This window comes from Bos indicus x Bos taurus, chromosome 20, assembly GCF_003369695.1.
Source record: "Bos indicus x Bos taurus breed Angus x Brahman F1 hybrid chromosome 20, Bos_hybrid_MaternalHap_v2.0, whole genome shotgun sequence".
Lineage (NCBI taxonomy): Eukaryota > Metazoa > Chordata > Mammalia > Artiodactyla > Bovidae > Bos > Bos indicus x Bos taurus.
In genome coordinates this window covers 23627727-23651465 of record NC_040095.1, presented here as the reverse complement: position 1 = coordinate 23651465, position 23739 = coordinate 23627727, and the positions used below count along the sequence as shown (strand labels likewise).

General features: G+C 35.4%; 1 protein-coding gene across 1 annotated transcript in view; it reads left to right on the top strand.

Annotated features, from left to right (window-relative positions):
• Window positions 1–23739, top strand: part of MTREX (Mtr4 exosome RNA helicase) — a 97276-nt gene that overhangs the window by 30578 nt on the left and 42959 nt on the right. The window contains exons 9-18 of the mRNA XM_027520376.1: window positions 1312–1410; window positions 1803–1905; window positions 2949–3080; window positions 4914–4993; window positions 6948–7058; window positions 8920–9021; window positions 11138–11263; window positions 14085–14235; window positions 21251–21423; window positions 22002–22070. Coding sequence (XP_027376177.1) covers window positions 1312–1410; window positions 1803–1905; window positions 2949–3080; window positions 4914–4993; window positions 6948–7058; window positions 8920–9021; window positions 11138–11263; window positions 14085–14235; window positions 21251–21423; window positions 22002–22070 — 1146 coding nt within the window. The remainder of the gene's footprint in view (window positions 1–1311; window positions 1411–1802; window positions 1906–2948; window positions 3081–4913; window positions 4994–6947; window positions 7059–8919; window positions 9022–11137; window positions 11264–14084; window positions 14236–21250; window positions 21424–22001; window positions 22071–23739) is intronic.

The window sequence follows — 23739 nt, the reverse complement described above, 5'->3', positions numbered from 1 at the left end:
CTGGACTGGCGACTCGTTTCATACATGATATTATACATGTTTCACTGCTATTCTCCCAAATCTCCCTACCCTCTCCCTCTCCCACAGAGTCCATAAGACTGATCTATACATCAGTGTCTCTTTTGCTGTCTCGTACACAAGGTTATTGTTACCATCTTTCTAAATTCCATATATATGCGTTAGTATACTGTATTGGTGTTTTTCTTTCTGGCTTACTTTGCCTTTCTATATCCTATACTTTGTTCCTAATGCTACCTAGAATAAATAAGACATTTTAATGTAAATCTACTTTTCAAAGCAAGCAAGCTTATCAAAATCAACTAAGTTTTTATACGTGTGAATTTCTGAATCCAACTCAAACCCAGTACATCAAAATCTCTGAGAGTAGGATCCTGGGTCATGAAATTTTTAACTTTCAGAAGCTCCCAAATTGATCCTGATGACTTGCCAGGTTTGTAAACTACTGCATCTCCTTATACAGGGAGCCATGAATACTAGTAGAAAATTTCCTCTAAGACCTTGGTACCAGAAGAAAAGCTGGGCCTCTCTTGAGAGTGTGGGCTTGCCTTGTGGCTCAGCTGGTAAAGAATCTGCCTGCAATGCGGGAGACCTGGGTTTGATCCCTGGGTTGGGAGGATCCCCTGGAGAAGGGAAAGGCTACCCACTCTAGTATTCTGGCCTGGAGAATTCCATGGACTATAGTCTATGGGGTCGCAAACAGTGGACAGGACTGAGCAACTTTGACTTCACTTCTTGAGAGTGTGATTTGATTTTTCTCATGTAAACGCAGACTTTTTATTGACTGCTTTTCCTTTTTGCTTTTCTAGTCCAATTTTAGGAGCATTAAAGGACCTTATGACAAGCATTTGTTCATGTATTCTTTATTTGATTTTTCTGCCCTTATTTTTCCTTTATACCAGAAGGTTCACAAATTTATTTTTATCCATTTATTACCTCTTTAGTGGTATTTTTGTAACACCCATGTTGCTCCTGTAGGATAGAATCTCAGTGAATCTTCTGGAATAGATCAACCTCTTGTTTTAGTAAAGCTGTAAAAAGTCTCTGTGGGGTCGAGAAGTCCCATTTTACCTCAGTACATTCTGTGTTGCCATACTGCTGCTGCTGCTGCTAAGTCACATCAGTCCTGTCCGATTCTGTGCGACTCCATAGACGGCAGCCCACCAGCCTCCTCCGTCCCTGGGAATAGAAGTCTTCCTTAATTACAGCATCATAGGTCTGAAGTATATGAAATCATTATGGAAACTCTAATCATGTATTTGTCCTTGATTTTAATTTTCTTTGTTTTTACAGCCTTGTCACGTAATTTACACAGATTATCGGCCTACTCCATTACAGCACTATATTTTTCCAGCCGGGGGAGATGGCCTGCACCTTGTGGTTGATGAAAATGTAAGGGAGTAATTATCATTCTTATTCTTTAATATCACATAACTGCTTATACCCGCTTTTCTTTAAACTAGAGAAGAACTGTTTTTTTTTCCCCTAGTTTTTATAGTCCAAAGTTATTGTTGATTTTCTTTGTATATGTATTTTTATTTCAAAAATTATATTTAAGATGTATATTTTTTAAATGCATGAATTAGATTCCCCTCCTTTTCCAGTATTTTTAAATGCCTTGAAAATAAGGGGCTCTGTACATGTTTCAGATATCTTATGGTTTTGCTTTTTCTAGTTTTATTATTAAATTATTTATTTGAGGAAGCTTTGTTTTGAGGTAAAAAAAAGTTTGGATTATGATTAAGTATTAGTGAAGTTATATAGAAAAATATTTGTGATGCTAGGGTGACTTCAGAGAAGATAATTTTAATACTGCAATGCAAGTACTTCGAGATGCTGGTGATTTGGCAAAAGGAGATCAGAAGGGGCGAAAAGGAGGAACAAAAGGTAACTTAGAACTTTGTTTTTGAGAATTTTACATGAAAATTGTATTTTCAAATTACATTTTTTAAATAACATTTTCCCCCCTCTGGAAGCTATATAGATGTCTAGATAGTATGTGATAAAATTGAATGAGTAGAAATTTATGTCTTTTCTACATGACATTTGTTGAGAGATAGTTCATTTTACAATTGACCTGTTAAATTATGCAATTCAGTGGTTATTAGTATAGTCAAAGAATTATGCAGCTGTCATCACAGTCAATTTTTTTAATTGAAATACAATTCACATACTATTGAAGTCACCATTTTTTAAGGGTGCAATTAAGTGGGTTTTAGTATAGTCAGAAAGTTCTGCAACTACTTTGTAATTCTAGAACATTTTCATTAACTCAGAAAGAAACCCCATACCCATTCGTGGTCATTGTTTATTTTCTCCCAACCTCTTCTCTACCCCTCAACCTTAAATAATCACTAATCTAGTTTCTATTTCTGTTTTCCTTTTGTAGACATTTCATATAAATGGAATCATGATATGTGCAGTCTTTTGCATCTGACTTCCTTCAGTTAGCTTTTTTTTTCCAAGTTTATCTATGTTATAGCATATATCAATACATCATTCCTTTTTATTGTCAAATAATATTCCATTTTATGATTTTATGACAAATATCTATTCAAATTTTTGATGCATTCAAAAATTAGATTTTCTTTTTGTTGTTGAATAGTAAGGATTCTTTATATATTCTGGATACTAGGCCTTTATCAGATATCTGATTTGTAAATATTTTCTCCCATTCTGTAAGTTAAGAGTATCTTTATTGCTGGTGTCTATTGAAGTACAAAAGTTTTAAATTTTGATGAAATCTAGTTATCTGATTTTTTTCCTTTTGTTGCTTGTGCTTTTGCTATCATATCTTAAGAATGCTTTGCCTTACCCAACATCATGAAGATTTACTCCCACATATATAGAAGAGTTTTGTAGTTTTACAATGAAGTCTGTGGTCCATTTTGAGTTAATTTTTCATCATAGTTTATGTACTTTTTTTGCAGGTCCATCAAACGTATTCAAGATTGTGAAGATGATTATGGAAAGAAATTTTCAACCTGTTATTATTTTCAGTTTTAGTAAGAAAGATTGTGAAGCTTATGCACTTCAAATGACCAAATTAGATTTCAACACAGGTACTGTATAATTTCAGTATTGCTTTGATGCCATGTGGAAGTGAATGTAAATATATTTCTGGTAAGACAGCAATTGTGTATTGCTGAGATTTGCAGTTCACCTCACAGTTACGGCAGTAATTCTATCACATTTGTAAAAGCTTTAAGGCTCAATTTACCATTTCTTTTCCTTTCTTCTGTCTTTTTTTGGAAGATAAGTATATATCTATATATAAAATATTTGTTCTACATGAAATCCAAAGAACCCTACTAAGAAGTATTAGACTCATGCTCATGCCTTCTTATACTTTATTGCCATAGCTCTTGGTTACTGTGGTTTTCTATCTGATTGCTTAAGGTTAGTCTCTTGGTCAGACTATCTTCTGTTATGTTTCATTCTTCTGGAAATCCAAACCAGGAAGACCTGCCCCTGTACCTAACTGTGGCATAATTTTTGAAAAAAGTAGAAAAACTGATAGCAAGTCAACTTATTATTCCCACATATTAACTGTAAATGTAACTACTTAAATATCCTAGGCAAAAATTGCTGCATGCTGAATATCAACCCAGTTGTCATTTACTTCAGCCTTTTACATATCTAATCCTATACTGCTAAGTCGCTTCAGTCGTGTCCGACTCTGTGCGACCCCATAGACGGCAGCCCACCAGGCTCCCCCATCCCTGGGATTCTCCAGGCGAGAACACTGCAGTGGGTTGCTATTTCCTTCTCCAATGCATGAAAGTGAAAAGTGAAAGTGAAGTCGCTCAGTCATGTCTGACTCTTAGCAACCCCATGGACTGCAGCCTACTAGGCTCCTCCATCCATGGGATTTTCCAAGCAAGAGTACTAGAGTGGGGTGCCATTGCCTTCTTCAATCCTATACAGTGAGAAGTAAATAATATTTTCAGTCATCCAAAATCAGATTTCAGTTTTCTTGTTTTCTCTATCAAGGCGTAGAACTAATCCCATGTATTTTTAAAAATTGGCTGCACTGGATCTTCTTTCCTGCACATGGGCTTTTCTCTAGCTGTAGTGAGCAAGGGCTACTCTGTAGTTGGAGTGTGCAGGCTTCTCACTGCAGTTGCTCCTCTTGCTGTGGGTCGCAGGCTCTAGGCATTCGAGCTTCAGTAGTTGCGGCACACAGGCTTAGTTGCTCCGCAGCACATTGGCTCTTAGTTCACTGGGTGGATTCTTAACCACTGGACCACTAGGGAAGTCCCAATCCCATGCATTTTAAAGCTAATTTTTACTTATCCATGGGTAAAAATAACATGGCAGATAACCCATATGCCCACCTAAAGCCAATATTTTTTGTCTTTCTTACTGAGTCAGTTGCTCTACTTAGAAATATTTTCTTATCACTACCAGTGCTGCATGTGCTGTTGCAGGGTTTTGTATTGATTAAGTCAACAAATATTTTTTGGCTGTTAACTTAATAGTCACTGTAAAGAAGGCAGTATAAATGGTTAAGAGTATAGGCTTTGAAATTGTTGATCTAACAGTTAATACCAGTGCTCATTATTTGCTGTCTGTCTCACTTTTCTCAATAGTGAGTAATAATAATTCCCATGTCCTGCAGTTTTTTCACTTAAATATTGCATGTATATAGTTAGTGTAGTTATTGTTACTGCTTTTATAAGAAAGCACTTTTATTCATGGACTAGCTGCTACATCTGTTTTTAAAGGCAGTGAATTTTATTTAATAATTATGTGATAAATTTGATGTGCTTTTTCTTCTGTCTTAAATCCTGAGTCATTACTTTTACTCTTCATGACTCTGTTCTTTGCAGTGTGGAAATTTGGTATCACCAACTCACTTAGATGTTTATATACCGTTGAATTTTCTCTCCTAGATGAGGAAAAGAAGATGGTTGAAGAAGTTTTCAGTAATGCAATTGACTGCTTGTCTGATGAAGATAAAAAGCTCCCTCAGGTGTGTTTAATGTCATTAAGTAGAGTGTGGATATTAACAGATAGTATATATTCACTTTGTAGTTCATGGTTTTGTTACTGTGTTACATATTGCACTGTTTGCACACTTCAGTAAATATGTTGCATTGTGCACTGAAATGATACCTTAAGTTTTATTTTGAACTTCGAAGATGGTGACGGAAGGAAAGATTTGCTGCCTTGAAGAAACTTTTCTCTGAAAGCTAGCATGGTCTGGAAATTACTGCTTCTGTTCCTAATACTACAAAATTTTTAAATGCTAATTTTAAGTCAGTCAGTTTCTTAATTCATAAGGGTAGCAGACACAATAAAGTACACCTAATGAAAATCATATTTAGTGAAAAACTTGATTTCTGCTTTTCTTTGGTTAATTAAAGTGGTTTTTTCTTTTGGCTTCCCTGGTGGCTCAGATGGTAAGGAGTCTGTCTGCAGTGTGGGAGACCTGGGTTCAATCCCTGGGTCGGGAAGGTCCCCTGGAGAAGGAAATGGCAACCCACTCCAGTATCCTTGCCTGGAAAATCCCATGGACAGAGGAGCTTGGCAGGCTATACAGTTCATGGGGTCCCAAAGAGTCGGACACGACTGAGCGACTTCACTTTCACTTTTCTTTTGCCTGTAAGAATTGTCTTAGGAGTTCTAAAATATACTCATGCCTCGTTGCCACTCCAGAGTTTCTGATTTAATTATCTCGTGTGCCCTGATTATTAGAATCTTTCAGAAACTCTTGTTCTAATGTGCATCCAATCCTGAGAACTAATTTTTTAGTCCAACCTAATACTGTGTGAAAGTTTTATTTTGTGAAAAGAAAAATTGGAAGGTCATACTCTACAAATGATTGCTTTGATTTGTGTGGTCTTTACAATAAGACTGCACTGCTTGTTTGTTGGTATTTAAAATAGTATTTAACTTACAGAATCTTACTGTGATTTTTCTTTCCAGCTGAGTTAATAGTATCTAAGGGCTGAGCCATGTCTTTATATATCCTTGTCATTCTAGCACACTTCTTTTCTTGGTTTTATTTTGAGAGAAGAGCTCCTTTGGATTTATTATTAGTTAGAAACATAGAATATTGATGGCAGAGACCTCTGTGAAGTGTGTTGTCTGTTTTCTTGGGGAAGGACTGCCTGACAAGTAATGCCTTTGTGGAGTGGCCAACAGCCCTTGTCTGAAAAGGGCTTGGGCATCTTGGGGCACATGTGTGTGCCCATCGCAGCCTTCACTGATGAGTCACACTGGCCCGTGAAGTCTAATTAAAAAATTTAATGGCATTGAATAGTGTTAATGAGATGGACCTCTAGAGTAATTTATTTGTTTTAAGATAAAGTACAGGTGCTAGTGGTAAAGAGCCTGCTGCCCAAGCAGGAGACATGAGAGACATAGGTTTGATCCCTGGGTTGGGAAGATCCCCCGGAGGAGAGCATGGCAACCCACTCAAGTATTCTTGCCTAGAAAATCCCATGGACAGAGAAGCCTGGTAGACTACGGTCCATGGGGTCGTGAAGGAGTTGGACACGACTTCACGACTAACAACCAAATATTTATATTAAATATGCTTTATAGTTATTTATCCCCTTTTGGTTTGAGTTGGCCAGTATTTTTTGTTTATTTTGCACAGATACGCACTTTGCCATTTAATAACCATTAATTTTTTAGGAGGAGATGAAGTGATGCTGGAAAGTTTGAATGAGGAAGCAAAACATTTATAAAGTTTATTTAAAACATATTTATATTAAAGCTGTGGCAGAGTTACATTGTGTTTTGTATTTAATAATCTGGGAATATAGGTTTGGTTTTTGCTTTTTTCTGAAAAAGTTGTATAATGTTTCTTTTAACAGGATTCTTTCTTGATTACTTACTTTGCTTTACTTGGTTAGTTTCACATTTTAAAAGTTCTTTTCCTCACATCTTTTAAAAAATATAATTTAATCCAATTGTAGGTTGAAAATGTACTTCCTCTCTTGAAACGGGGGATTGGTATTCACCATGGTGGTTTACTTCCTATTTTGAAAGAAACTATAGAAATTCTCTTTTCTGAAGGATTAATAAAGGTATGATTTTATTTTTACTATTATGCCCTAAAGTTGTGTTTTGTGGGCAGTTTGAAAATTATCAAGAACACTGTTCATAGGCAACTTTGTTTTTGTTATTGTTGTTGTTTTTAAGTAAGTTGAATGGAATGACTTGGGTGATGAACTTGATTTTTGTGTGCAGTATTACGCTTCATAAGTTTGGGACTATATGTAGAAGTCATTTGTTTCATTTTCTAGTCTTTATTGATTTGGCCGCACTGGGTCTTAGCTGCCACATGAGGGATCTTTGGCTGTGGCATGTAGGGTCTCTTAGTTGCAGCAGGTGAAGTCTTGGTTGTGGCATGTTGGATCTAGAGTCTTAGCCACTGTGCCTGCCACCAGATAAGTCCCTCTTTTCCTAGTCTTAAAGTAAGAAATGGTATCATTACTGAATACAGTGTAGAATTTTCCAGGTGTTATTTAATGATCACACCTAGAGTTGATTCTGTAAGTGAACTCCTTTCTTTATACAGATTAAAAGGACTAGTTTAGAGAAAACAAGGAGAGTTGCCAGTTAGACTTGTCAAAGAGCTATTTAGGATGTTCTCATTCAAATTGAAGAGAGTGTAACTTAATTTTTAATATTATGTCAATACCTGTACCCAGTAACAGACTATTGAAAATGGAAAACAACTCCAAAATGTTGTCATAAACCTTTATATGACTCAAATTATTTTATGTTTAAAACTCAAATTAGAGATTTGTCATGAGAACTTTAGTACTAAATAGGATATTTAAAAGAAATTTATTCACCCTAAAAAGACCATACTTGAAGTATTTTAGATAAAGAATTGGTCACTATTTATAACTGGGTCCTGGTAAGGACCTGTTGATGTTCTTACATAGATTGCATATTTTGTTTAGGTCCATTTTAAGAAATCTTTTAAGTATAGTGTAGAAGTCAAATCGAGTAACTGTACATAAAGTAAAACATTAAAGACCCCCATTGCCCTTCACTTCCCAGAAATATCTACTAGGATACATAGAAATAATACTTGATTTAATTTTTATACAAAAGTGATTATATTACCTATATTATTCAATTTTGTCATATGCATTGCTTTTCATTCATTTTAATAATTGAATAGCATTCTGTTGAGTTGATGACATAAAGTTTTTTTTTTTTATCTCGTTAGCTATTGATGACAGTTTAGATTATTTAATAGTACTTCAGTGACTTAATTTGTACACATACCTTAATTTCTACACATACCTTTGTGTGCTTTCTGTTGGTAAAGTCTTAAATGTGAACTGAAAGTGCCGCCAATTTTGAAAGGTGTCTCTAAAACCACTGAATCATCAAGGAAGAAGCCAGGAAATCTTAATATGCTTAGGAAAATATTGTACAGCCTAATAATGCCTTGTCCATTAGGCTGGTAATAGTCTCTCCAAGTTACCACCTCTGGAATTAAAGAAAGACTGTTTTCCCTGAATTAAAAATTTTGGGGGTGGGGGTGTAAGGTACATTAAATATAATATAAATTTATAGTAATATATATAATTATATGTAAATTTAATAATTTGAGTATAAAATACTAAAATATACCTGGAGTAGCATGTCTTATTTTTGTATCATTTCATTAGCAACTAATGGAGAAGGAAACAACAACCCACTCCAATATTCTTGCCTGGAGAATTTCATGGACAGAGGAGCCTGGCGGGCTATAGTCCATGGAGTTGCAAAGAGTTGGACACAACTGAGCAACTCACACACACACACACACACACACACACACAAGCAACTAATTTTAAAAATTAATGATTTATTTATACTTGAATATGAGACTAGTTTTTCAAGTTTAAAATATGTGTTTAATTGTATAATTATTCATTCATTTAGGCCTTATTTGCCACTGAGACTTTTGCTATGGGGATTAACATGCCAGCTAGAACTGTTTTATTTACAAATGCCCGAAAATTTGATGGGAAGGATTTCCGATGGGTAAGTAAAATAATTCATATATTGAAGTAACTTGAAGGTGTTAAAAATCACCTAAGATGATTTTGGCTCACATAGCCTTTGAGATTTTCAGTTCTAAATACTTAAGAATTTGTATGTGAGCTAATAATTCATTAAGATTAAGTTTTCAAATTCATTCTATCACTGTTTTTTAGTCAAAAATTACTTTTGGTGAAAGAGTTTGGTGATAAGTGTACAAATGAGCCATGACTGTTGTAATGCATTTTAAATATATCTAGAATTTTTATTTCTTAAAGTTTGTTATTTAAAACACCTCTGCTATAGTAGATACAATTGTAGCTCACTGTTTGCACAAATGTCTTTTCTAAAGCAAAAGTTGGGATCATGAGTGAAATGGTGAATCTGATTAAAAAATAAATCCTTAATTCAGAGGCAAGTAACCCCTTCTTACTAAACCTAAACTATGGGCTTAGAACTATGGTAAATGCTGAGGATGTTAAATTTAACACAAAACCAAACCAATTTCTACTGTGAAGTGACGTAGTGCAGGTGAAAGTTATTTCGTGGACCTTGAGAAGTACATACAGGAAGAATAAAACACAAGAAAACAGTCACTTGTATATAAGGGGTCAGGAAAGATTTCATAAAGAAGGCAATCCTAAAACTGAGCAACAAACAGCAGATGGGTATTTCCCAGGCAGTCAGTGGAGCATCACAAGAGTGAAAAGCAGGTGGAGGAAGAGAGATTTCTAGTTTTGAATATTTAATGCAAACCAAAAATTCATATAATGTGGCATTTGGAGCAAATTATTAGCTATTCCTTTAGTTCTTAATGATTTTTTTCTGCTTAAAGAAATATCTGGCAGTAGTTGCTAATCACCAGTACACTGAAAAATCTCTTGGTAGATTTCTAAAGGCAAAGCATTTTTCTTGATTTGTTTTGAAGTGTGTTGGATGCTAAACAGAAGAGAAATGTAAGTATACGGAGTCAGTACCATTTCTTTTTAGAAATTTTTACATAGCGTTCAAAAGCTTTATGTAACTTGTGACTTTTTAAACTGAAAGAAGACTAATTCATGTAGAATACAATTTTTAATGGTAAAGTGGATAAAGTCTTCCATGTTTTATATTTTAAGTTACTATACATTTTTAAATTCTTCATAATTTATCGGTTTAAAAGTAGTTAGTTCTTTGAATAAAATTAATGCTACAAGAAAATAAATAAGTCTTTTGTTACTTTACATACTCCTTGGCCTCCATTGGACCCCAGAGAAGGATATGGAGTCATGAGGGTAGTTGAATTTTAAAAAGGGACTTTTTCTTGATGATTCAGGAACATAATTATAAAATCTAAAGAGCATAATTTTAGATTATGTAATGCCCTTTAGCCCTGTTGAGATTTATCAGACTGCCATTTTGAAGTGTTCTTTTCTAATCTTAAGGTTGGTCTCAAGTTGTTAGGTTTGTTTCTACTGCTATCAGTAATATGCCTTCTAGTAGTATAGTAGTTCATAACCCTTCCTGAGCCAAACATTTTTTGAAAGTCTGGAAATGCTGCACCCTTTGCACAGGAGAAGAGTATGTGTGCTTACAGATAAAACTGCCCGGTGTTCAGTTGGTTCAGTTTTACCCTGGCAGACTGTGTGTGGGAGACTTACTAACCTTTCTCCTTTAGGTAGTTCTTAGTGATGAATGGCCTCTTTTGGATGCCAGGGATATACCCTGAGAAAATAGAAATTGTGCTTTATGTGTGTGTTAATTTTTATATTAATCCCATTTGGAAATTAAGAACATTTATGATCAAGTCAGAATTGATACTTAGTAGATTTGGGGTCATTGTTTGCTTTCTTAAACTTTGCTGTTTTCCAGAATATCTAGCTTAAAGATATTTTTTGCACCAGTTAATTAACCAGTATTTCCTTACAGCCATTTGATCATTACGGAGCTAAAATTTTGCAACATTATTAAGTATTGCTTTTTTGTCTTTTTACATAAATCTTTCCTAAAAGTTCATGTTTTTAATCTTGTTTCTTTTCTTCAAATGTATAGCTTGTGCTTGTGTATTTTATGATAAGACAAATCTTAAGAATATGTTTTTTAGCAGATTTTCTCCTAAACTTTGATTATTTTCATTCAGATTTCCTCTGGTGAATATATTCAGATGTCTGGTCGTGCTGGAAGGAGGGGAATGGATGATAGAGGAATTGTAATTCTTATGGTAGATGAAAAGATGAGCCCAACGATTGGAAAACAACTACTTAAGGTAACAAAAGTTCGTCTAGTCAAGGCTATGGTTTTTCCTGTGGTCATGTATGGATGTGAGAGTTGGACTGTGAAGAAGGCTGAGCGCCGAAGAATTGATGCTTTTGAACTGTGGTGTTGGAGAAGGCTCTTGAGAGTCCCTTGGACTGCAAGGACATCCAACCAGTCCATTCTGAAGGAGATCAGCCCTGGGATTTCTTTGGAAAGAATGATGCTAAAGCTGAAACTCCAGTACTTTGGCCACCTCATGTGAAGAGCTGACTCACATTGGAAAAGACTGATGCTGGGAGAGATTGGGGGCAGGAGGAGAAGGGGACGACAGAGGATGAGATGGCTGGATGGCATCACTGACTCGATGGACATGAGTCTGAGTGAACTCTGGGAGTTGGTGATGGACAGGGAGGCCTGGCGTGCTGCAATTCATGGGGTCGCAAAAAGTCGGACACGACTGAGCGACTGAACTGAACTGATGCAGGATTTGTCGTTCCGTGATAGGCTTATTTCATTTAGCATAATGTTCTTAGAGTTCATCTGTGTTGTTGCATATTGCAGAATTTTCTTCCTTAAGTCTGAATAGTATTCTGTTAGGTGTATTTAATGACTGTATATATTTTACAGTCATCCTTGGTATTCTCAGGGGATTGGTTTTAAGGACCCCCCCCCCCCCCCATAGCAGAATACCAAAATCCAAGGATGTTCATGTCTCTTATAAATGTCATAGTATTTGCATATACCCTGTATACATCTTTTTCTTTAAATCATCTCTAGGTTTTAGTATGGAATACAGTGTTAATGTTATTTAAATAGCTGTAAATACAATGTAAATAGTTGTTGGTGCTGCATGGCACATTCAAGTATTACTTTTTGTAACTTTCTGCAATTTTTTTCCCAAGTATTTTCAATCCACAGTTGATTGACTCCTCAGATAGGGAACCTGAGGATACTGAGAGCAGGCTGTATAGCCATATTTTTTAGTATCCAAATTAGAATATTGTAATAGTGAAATAAGGGAGTATTAATGATTATGCCAATATATCATGTGTAAGTTGGGGTTATCCTGGGGTCACTGGATGCAGTGTTACAATGCTGCTCCTGCTAAGGCGCTTCAGTTGTGTCCGACTCTGGGACCCTATAGACAGCAGCCCACCAGGCTCCCCCGTCCCTGGGATTCTCCAGGCAAGAACACTGGAGTGGGTTGCCATTTCCTTCTCCAGTGCATGAAAGGGAAACGTGAAAGTGAAGTTGCTTAGTTGTGTCCGACTCTTAGCGACCCCATGGACTGCAGGCCTACCGGGCTCCTCTGTCCATGGGATTTTCCTGGCAAGAGTACTGGAGTGGTTTGCTATTGCCTTCTCTGGTTACAATGCTATGTTGAGTTTAATGTGATGGAGAATTCAGATAGGTGTATTCTGTAACAGCTGGAATATAAAAGAAGAGCTTGAGGTTGGAAATAATCTCTTATAATATTGAAGCATCAAATTTCTTAAAGGTAGTAAGAGTAAAAAAGAAAAAGAATAATAAAAAGTTGGGCTGTTTGCAAAATTACAAAGTAGATGGAAGTTGACTTTCATTCCTCTTTCTGAATAATGTGGTTTTCATATAATTCCACATTTCCCTTTGGCTCTATTTTCTAGGAAAGTGGATACAAGTTAAGGTTTTTAGGGACTTACTAACCCCCTACGGTAAATGGCTCTTGATTTTTCAGGAATTAAGGAATATGATCATTTGAGACTGTTGAAAGTTCAACTCCTTGTCATAAAATCCTGTATGCGTATATTTATAATTCTGAATGCAATAAGGCTGGCTTATGGATTGCAGTTTAAAAGTTCCCGAATACCTTAAGAGTATTTGCATATTTTGCTATGCCATTTAGGGATATGAATGTTTTGTGACACTTCTAAGTATTCTAGCGTGTGTCTTCAAGAAGTTGGTCGTTTCTCCTATACAACTACATAATCATTTTCAATCTTAGAAAGTATTTGCATTTAGAAAATAATATTCCTGAAGAAACATTGTAAGAAAGGTTTAGATCTTTAGAAAGTATTTTGGATATAAACCATATTGCAAATTAAGGTCACACTATTTTGTGATAAATGTTTTATTTTGCCTGGCCCTTCTTTGGTAATAGCTACAGTTAGGGAGAGAAAGAGGAATTGTCAAAGTGTGGATAATGACCTATAAATTTGGGGGAAATACTAGAAAGTTTTATGTCATTCTAGGAAACTGAGAGTTTCAAGATAGCTCATTTTTATCCGAAATAAATTTAGTATGCTCTGTCAACATAGGCTAGGCTATGCTACTATAACAAACCTAAATCTCAGTAACTTAAAGGTTTGTTTCTCTTAACCTGTTCATCGCAGGTTTACAAAGGAGACTCAGCTTATTATTGGTTATGGATTCAAGCTGATAGAGAAACCACTGTTTTGAATATTAGCAGTCACTGTGCCAGGAGGGAAAATACAGCTTTTCACACCATCAATTAAATATTTGGCCAGAAAGTGATGTATCACTACACTCGATTTGCCCTCCACACTGAGGGCAAAATGTGTAATCCTGTCAAGTGCCTAGAAGGCAGACAGCTAAATGTATTTGGCCAGTAGTATATTAACTAATACTGTCTTATTTAGTTATTTTTACCCCCCTTCACTTTCCCAAAAAGCTACTCTTTAACAACTTTGTATGGGTCATTTAAAAGAAGGAACTGAGTATGTTTCTATAGTATTCTTTAATGTAGACTAAATTATTAAGCAGTTTGAAGTTAAAATGTTTGTGTGAATTTATTTGAAAAACCTATAGCATTAACATGTTTTTTTCTCTCTTAGGGCTCAGCTGATCCTCTAAATAGTGCTTTCCATTTGACGTACAACATGGTTTTGAACTTACTACGAGTAGAAGAAATTAATCCTGAGTACATGTTGGAAAAATCCTTCTACCAGTTTCAGCATTATAGAGCAATTCCAGGAGTAGTAGAGAGTAAGTATAAAATTACTGTAATAGCTTTATTTAGCTAGGGGAGACTAAATAGCAAGGTTGATGTGTTGTTGACTGCTTTGGCCCTTGGTATTTTTCTGGTAAGCCAAGAATTGGTTCTTACATAAAAGTACAGTAATGTTCCACCTGGAAAATTTTGAAATGAAAGTAAGAAAACCCTGTCAGAACATGATGCTGGTGCTAATTCAAATGTAGTATACTTTATTGTTACAGACATATCACATGGTAACTCATTTGTGAATAATGATATCAAAAAATTAAGATAATGCTTTCTAAAGTCCAAAAGTAAGTGCTCTGTGGGTAATTATGTTCAAGCACAGTTCTGTGTTGAGTATTCTGTGTTGAGTGTTGATCCTTATTTTAGAAGATATGGCTGATCATCATTTAGAGCTGATTAAAATCTAAAATAGAAGAAAGATTTAAAATGCTGGTTTGGGTAAATCTTGTAAAAATAATGCGTAGTCATAAAGAAAAAAACACAAATTATGTAAAAGATACAAAGGCAATTGAAGCTCAGTTGTGATCTCACAGTCAGCCACACACAGCCAACTGTTAACACTTTGGGTTCTCCCTTTTTTTTTCAAACATATTTTTCATACTCTTTTTTAAAGTCAGATTTAACAATGCCTTGGTAATAACAGCAATGCTATTTATAATATCAATTGTTAAACATTTACCATATGCCTAGCATTTTGTTAAATGCTTTACATTCACTGACTCACTCATTCTGGCTTTTAAAAGTTAATTTCAAGTATCCTTTGAAAGTGTAGTTTTTAATGACTACATAATTTCACTTTGTAAATGTCCTGTGAGTTATTTAATAGGCAACAATACCTTTTCATCAAAAGTAGGTAGGACACTACCACTCAATTTTCATGTAGCTAAAAAGTAGACAAAAGTATAATAATGTGCCTTAAAAAAGTGAAGAAGACTCTGAACATTCAACTAAGTTAAATTCACATTTTTTTTTTTTACCCTTGCCTAGATGAGAGATCATAACTCCTCTTAATTTCTTACATCTTAATTAAGAGCAGCTTCTTCATTACAAACTATAGCTCTGGAACAAGCTTTGACATCATTTTACAGCTATAAAAGAAATAAGGCATAAGAGAAGTTATCAGTATATTAGGTTACACATTTGATTGGTGACAGTTTGAGATTAGAATCTTGGTCCTGTTCCTAACTAAGCCATGCTGTTTTTATTAAAGCATGGATTGTCCCTTTTTGATTATAAGAGTAGATGTTGTAACTTACCTCAGAGAAGGCAATGGCAACCCACTCCAGTACTCTTGCTTGGAAAATCCCATGGATGGAAGAGCCTGGTGGGCTGCAGTCCATGGGGTCGCTAAGAGTCGGACATGACTGAGCGACTTCACTTTCACTTTTCACTTTGATGCATTGGAGAAGGAAATGGCAACCCACTCCAGTACTCTTGCCTGGAAAATCCCATGGATGGAAGAGCCTGGTGGGCTGCCGTCTATGGGGTCACACAGAGTCGGACACGACTGAAGCGACTTAGCAGCAGCAGTAGCAGTAACTTACCTGCCAAACATGGATGAAAAAACACTTGACCTGACTTATTTTAAGAATTGTCTGTGTGTGTTGCTCGATCGTGTCCAACTCTTTGTGACCCTATGGACAATATAGCCCACGAGGCTCCTCTGTTCATGGGATTCTCCAGGCAAGAATACTGGAGTGGGTTGCCATTTCCTTTTCTAGCAGATCTTCCCAACCCAGGGATCGAACTTGGGTCTCCTGCATTGCAGGCAGATTCTTTACCATCTGAGCCACCAGGGAAGCCCTTTCTTAAATTTCCAGAAGCAAAGCCATTGACTGAATCTTTAAAACACATCATATAAAATTAATCACAAATATATAATTTTAGATCACTTTACATTTTATTGGGTTGGCCAGAAAGTTTGTTCAGTTTTCCATGAGACATTGCAGGAAAACTCAAATGAACTTTTTAGCCAATATTTTCTTGTTAAGTATTTAATACAGTTTGTCTTGATAATAAGCCACAGCCTTAGCAAGGAGAAAGGATGATTCTTGTATCAAAGAATTGTGATTTTAAAGGAGCTATAAATCTGCCTTCATGCAAAAAATAATATGTGATAATAGAATTAAAAAATCAACAGAATTTAAGTACAGCGTGGATTTGGGTTTAAATTAAGGAGGTATTGAAATTAGATTGATACTGAAGAAGGAAAGTCATTAATTTTACTTTAGTTTATAGAAATTTCACATGGCTGTTGTTGAATCAAGTATGTAGTTACAAGCCACCTTAAATATTTTCACTAAAAAGAATGAAACTTTAAAATACTCCTCCAAGGCAGTTGCCACTATCATTCATGATTAAGATAATTATGCATACACATACAGCCAGAAAGACTGAATAACCAAAAGAAATAGGGTGTACCTTGATGCACTTACTTTTGCTTTTTTCCCTTCTTTATAAAAATAGTGTATTTGAACAGTTATTAAATTACTTAAAAAAAATTGAAATATAGTTGATTTATATAATATTGTGTTAGTTTTAGGTGTACAGCAAAGTGATTTGGTTATACACACATGTATTTGTATAAATCTATATTCTTTTTTAAAAAATTCTTTTCCATTATAGTTTATTACAGGTTACTGAATATAGTTCCCTGTGCTATATAGTAAAACTCTGTTGTTTATTTTTTATATGGTAGTGTGCCTCTGTTAATCCCTTGCTCCCAATTTTTCCCTCCCCAACCCTTGCTATTTGGTAAAGTTTGGTAAATTACTTTCTAAACTTTACCTTCTATTATTCTTTTGTAATTCCATAGGAAATATCCCAGATATAGTAGAGGACAGTGGCAGAATTCTCCAAGTATTTTCTCAGTTATGTTGGTGGAAACGTAATTGTGGTTTTGCTTTGTTGAACTTTGCTGTTTGGTATTGGAATACATTCTTAAATAAATGTGGTTATTTATATTCCTAAATATTCAGATTTAATTTTAACCTTTTTGTTTATTCATTAATAGATAATGTTATGGTTAAATAGCAAGAGCTGTGGAGTTAGACCTGGGTTTAAATCCAGACTGCCTCAGCCTTGATGTTGTGTTGTGCTTAGTCACTTAGTTGTGTCTGACTCTTGTGACCCATGGACTGTAGCCCACCAGGCTCCTCTGTTCATGGGAGTCTCCAGGCAAGAATACTGGACTGGGTTGCCATTTCCTTCTCCAGGGGATCTTCCTGACCCAGGAATCGAACCTAGGTCTCCTGCTTTGCAGGCAGACTCTTTACCAATTGAGCTACCAGCCTTAGTTTGCTTTTTTATGCAATTAGAATAATACCTAGTTCATTCAACTCATGAAAATTAAATAAGATCATTTATGTTAAATGCTCAGTAAATGCCTATTTTATTAGTGTTAGTAATGCCATAGATCAGTAAAGCCATTTAAACCTTTCATAAAATTTCCTCAGTACTGGGGGTAGCATTTCATTTCTCCATCTCTCACAGCTCCATCTATTGCACATTTTATATGATACAAATATATATTTTTGGAACCACCATCTCTCTCCCTCAAAAGGGGAAAATTGGTTGGAAATTGTCCTAAGAGTTATGGGCATATCTCACATGCTGTTTCCTAAGATACTGAGGCTTTCTTATGGGAGTACACTGCAGGGAAACCAGCTTATACCCAGATTCCTCTACTTTTTGATTGGCTAGAAAGAGATAGTGTCCTTAATTCGGGAAAAAGCAGGCTGCACCTAAATTAACTTCCTAGAGTGATATGTAGCCGTAGTTAGAGTCCTGTGTACAAAACACATGTGATTTCTTCAAATGTCTCTCCAACTTTTGATTCCTTAGTTAAGTAGTCTGAGAACAGAAATGCTTTGGAGTGGAGGATGGGGGCCTCAGGCAGTCTTTGTGTGTGTCATCGTCCATAAACAACCCCTGTTGGTGCTTGTTAGTGTTCTACTGGTACCTGCAGTGTCACTTTGTAACTTTTGGTAGGGCAGCAAGATTAGCATCTCAGTGTATAGTTTTCCTTCTCATAGAACCTCTTATTGACTTCAGCCCACCAATTTTTTTAAATCATATCTTTTTCTGATTATGTTTACTGCTGTAACATGTGTTAAGAATAGCCTTCTATTCTCAAGTGAAAGGAACATGATTCTTGTAAGAAGTAGGGCAGTTCATTAAAAATAACCAGGATGATGCAGTATGCCTCAGAGGGTGTCAAAGACCAGAAGTTAGAGGTCGAAAGAAAAAAGAAAAGTAAAAAAAAATCCAAAGAGCATGTCTCAATACTTATGTAGACTTTTGCAGCATCTTGACTCTGGTATCACTAAAAATAAGCAATTAATAAAAATAAATAGGCTTAGAGGAGGAGGAAGTAGTCTTCAAACTCTGGGTCTTCTTACACATCTAGTCTCCAGCCCACTTTATAAATGTCTAAATGTGTTTTTCTTAAATTGTGGTGCTCGAAGGTAAATCGTATATTCTGCGTGGGGTCTGGCCAGGGACAATAGAAATGTTGTTACTGCTCTTTTTGATTTTTCTAAGAAAGAAGTCCAGTGCAAGAAGAACGATAGAGAAGAGTGTTGACCCAGGGATTAATTTTTGGCTATGCTGCGTCTGTTGCTACTCAGACTTGTTCTTTAGTTGTGGCAAGCAGGGGCTCCTCTTTGGTTGTGGTGCATGGGCTCTCATTGCTGTGGCTTCTCTTGTTGCAGAGATGGGCTTTAGGTGCATGGCTTCAGTAGTTGTGGCATGTGAGCTCAGTAGCTGTGGCTCGCAGGCTTTAGGGCACAGGCTCAGTAGTTGTAGCGTGTGTCATTAGTTGCTCTGCTGTATGTGGGATCTTCCTGGACCAGGGATCGAACCCGTGTCTTGTGCATTGGTAGGCGGATTCTTCACCACTTAACCACCAGGGAAGCCCCTGTGTCAGTTGACTTTTAACAAGTGCTGCTAGGACAGTAGGATAGCCACATGCAGTAAAGTGAATTTGGACCCCTACTCCACACCATAACTGAAAATGGATGGAAGTCTTGAATAGCTGAAACCTTAAAACTTTTGAAGAAAATATACGTATAAATCCTTATAAACTTCTGTTTCCCAGTGGATTCTTACATAAGACACCAGAAGTACAAACAACAAAAGAAAAATTGAATAAATAGGATTTTGTCTAAATTTTGAAACATTTGCACTTCAGCATACACCAGCAGTAATAGAAAGAAAACCCAAGAAGTAGAAGAAAATACTTGCAAATCATGCATCTGATAAGAGTCTGGTATGTAGAATATATAAAGAGCACTTAGAACTCAGCAACAAAAAGCAAATAATCTAATTTTCAAATGGACAAAAGATTTGAATAGACATTACTCCAATAAAAACACATAAGTACATGTAAAGATGCTCAACATTATTAGTCATTAAGGAAATGCATATAATAACCACATTGAGATACCACTTCACACTCACTAGGATGGGTTTTTTGTTGTTGTTGTTTTTTTAAGTAATTGACAAAATGGTGTGATCACTGTAGAAAATAGTTTAGCACTGGTTCGATCCCTGGGTTGAGAAGATCCCCTGGAGGAGGGCATGGCAACCCACTCCAGTATTCTTGCCTAGAGAATTCCCACGGACAGAGGAACCTGGTGGGGTCACAAGGAATCAGACACGACTGAACAACTAAGCACAGCAGAGCAAGTTAAGTATAGAATTACCATAAGACCCAGTGGTGCCATCTACTCACGGGTATACATAAGCAAAAGAGTTGGAAATATGTTCAAACAAAAATTGGTGTGTGGAAGTTTATAGGAACATTACAGCCAAAAGGTAGAAATAGTCCAAATGCCCATCAACTGTGAAACAAAATGGTATACCCATACAGAGTGATGCTATTTCACCATTAAAGAGTGAAGTACTGATACATGCTACAACATGGATGATCTTTGAGAAAAGAAAGTGAAAGTGAAGTCGCTCAGTCGTGTCTGACTCTTTGCAACCCCCATGGACTGTAGCCTACAGGCTTCTCCATCCATGGGATTTTCCAGGCAAGAGTACTCGAGTAGATTGCTGTTTCCTTCTCCAGGGCATCTTCCCGACCCAGGGATTGAACCCAGCTCTCCCGCATTGTAGGCAGATGCATAACTGTCTAAGCCACCAGGGAAGTCAGATCTTTGAGAACATTATGCTAAGTTACGGAAGCCAAAGACAGAAGCCACACGATGTATGATTCCTTATATATAGAATATCTGGCCTAGGTACATTCATGCAAACAGAAAGGTTGCTGGGGTCTAGGGGAAGGAGAGAATGAGTGTTTGCTAAAAGGGTATGGAATTTTCTTTTGGGGTAGTGAAAATATTCTAAAACTACTTGACAGTGATGGTTTCATATATTGTGAGTGACATACATGTCATTAATGGTAAATTTTATGTTATGTGTGTTTTATGCCAATAAAAATACTGTTTGTTCACAGTGGAAATGAGCAAGGAAGGTGGGGCTGCACTAGGTGAAAGATGGCATCATAGATGTTTAGATTAACTAAAAGAACAATTGCTGAAAGGCTAGTGTTTTAGCCACTGACTGAGTAGAGATAACTAGTTAAATTTGTTGTCTTCTGTTTTAGAGACGTAGTACCAGGTGATGGTGGAAGCCTAATGAAATTAGCAAAATGGATTTTTTGCAGAGTCAAAGCGCCATATTAAAAGATCCAAAATAGTGCTATTCAATATAACTTTCTGTGGAAATATTCTGTGCTATTCAAGTAGAGAAGTCAACACCCACATATAACTGTTGAGCATTCTAAATGGTACCAGTGCGACTGAAGGACTATTAAAGAGAAGGGAGAAACTAGGCAGCATGCTTTATGGGTGTTTCTGTATCTTTTCCTTAAAGCTTTTAATCTGTGCAATATGTAGTAGTACAGTCCCTACAATTATAGTAGTCAAAGATGTATCCTTGGTATAATCTACATAAGATGTATTTTTTGATACTGTATATGTGTTTTATTTATAGAGGTAAAGAATTCAGAAGAACAGTATAATAAAATAGTAATACCAAATGAAGAAAGTGTGGTCATCTACTACAAGATTAGACAGCAGCTTGCCAAATTGGGTAAAGAAATTGAAGAATACATTCACAAACCAAAATATTGCTTACCCTTTCTACAGCCAGGTCGTTTGGTAAAGGTATGTCATTTTTATTATAGAATTTTCAATATTTAGTATTTTTTAGATAAAGTAAAGTAGGTAGATGCTTCCTGCTACAGTAGTTGATCTGTATTAATTTTATTGTTTAACCTGTTTCACATGATACTGATTAAGGAAGGAGGGGTCATTTGAAGGCCTTTTAATCTCTACTGGTTTTCATTTGGGGGAGTATAAACTGAAGTAGACAGTTTGGGAATTAATATGAAATATTTCTAGTTAAGAAATGCTGTTCAAGAATAAGGCAGTTTTAAGACCTGGATGAATTCATTAGTTATCAAAGATTTCACATATATTCCAAACAAATATAAGATACCACTTTTTCAGTTTTTTGCCAACTGAAAGATTCCTGTTGCTTCCTGGAAAGCCTGTGAAATTTGGCAGTGATTTCTTTCTGTAGTGTCAGTGTCTTTTTTTTTTTTTTTTAATTTAACAGGGGTCTTTAAAAAAAATTCTATCAGGAAAACTGAGAATGTTTTATTAGCTATAATGTGGGCATGACATCTAAATTGCCTTTTAACATAAACACTCCTTTTGTACTTGCTTTACTTTCTTTTCAGGTGAAGAATGAAGGAGATGATTTTGGTTGGGGTGTAGTGGTGAATTTCTCAAAGAAATCAAATGTTAAGGTAAACTGTTGTCCTGAAAGTAGAATTGTATATAAATTTTTAGTGAAATGTTTTTTCAGGGTCAGAAAATCAATCAGATTAAAAATAGCATTACCTTAAGAGAAGCTATAATAAAGTCTATATAAAGTCTATATAAGGAATTAATTTTTCAATTAATCATAGATTTTATCCTTAAAGTTGATATGGTTATCTTCCTAACACTACCACAAATTTTAATTTCATGACTGTTTTACATTTTTTCTCTGAGTTCACCAGTCCTTTTTTATACATTTCCTATAAATTGAATATTAGAAAAAATTAGCATCTGACACTGAAAATTAGAATTTCGATTTGGGTATATATCAGAGACTAAAAAGCAAGACCTTAGGAAAGCTGGTCAATTTTAATTATTCTCTTTAATACATATGAAGGCAATAATAAAGTTGATTTTGGTCATTATTTATTTAAATACTTTGAAAATGTCACTTACACATAAAATCAAGGATAATTTTAATAATGTTAGAAGAATAATCACCTCAATTAAATCAGCCTTCCTGTCTATTATATTTTCTTTACTAGTTATAGGCACCGACTAAACAGGTGCCAGTAAGTGACCTCAGGCAAGACAGTTTGTATCTCCATGCCTATTTTTCCTTATTTTTAGAATGAAAGGTTTGCATAAGGTGACATTTACAGTGTTTTAAGGTTGAGCATTTCAAGAGTTTGTTATCATTAACTTATTAATCCCACCTTTGTGTAAAGGTAATTGAGAATTAAGTTTTGGAATTGAAAGTTAGTTCTGAAATATGTAAAGGGAATTTGAGATACTGATGCCATTTATTGTGGAGAAATAAAATTCCTAGTTTTGTGGTAGGTGTTCTGATTAATGGTCTATAGTTAATCCTACTGAATAGCTTCTTAAGGATATTTAGTTTACTAGTACCATCTTCATAGATTACTTTCATTAGCAATTATTAATTTACAAAAATTTTTTTCAAAGTATTGTCATACTCATCGTCTCATTTTATTCTAATTTATGAAGCATTCATTGACTACAGACACAGAATCCCTATACTTACTTATTTGGTGAACATAGCAAATAGTGAAAATAACATGGCAATATATGAAATAACTTCAGTAAAGACAGAAACAGAGTGCATTTAGAGCAGGAGGAGGAAGATATTTTGGGTGAGCTGTTTGAGATGGCACCTGAGGAGGAAGAGAATTTTTGAAGTTTTAAACAGAACCTTAAACACTGAGTAGAATATCATTTCATGGATATTCACTGGTGGAAGTAGTATGCAGCAGGGGCAGAAAACTTCAGATTAAGGGAAGGAGAAAAATCAAAGTATTGAGATTAATCACCAGAAGTACTTAAAATACAGATTTTAAGTATGTTGGGTCTGGATTTAAACATTTGAAGGCAGTAGCAGGGCATTGAAGGTTAATTGGTTGATTGATTTGCTTGGCTTTTTTTTTTCTTTCAGTTTTATTGAGATAGTTTATATATAGCATTATATAAATTTAAGGTGTACAACATAATGATTTGACTTACATACATCATGAAATGATTATCACAATACATTAAGTGAACACCCATCATCGCATGTTGAAACATTAAAAAAATTTTTAAACTTTTCCATGTGATGAGAATTCTTAGGATTTACTCTCAACTTTCATTTATAACCTA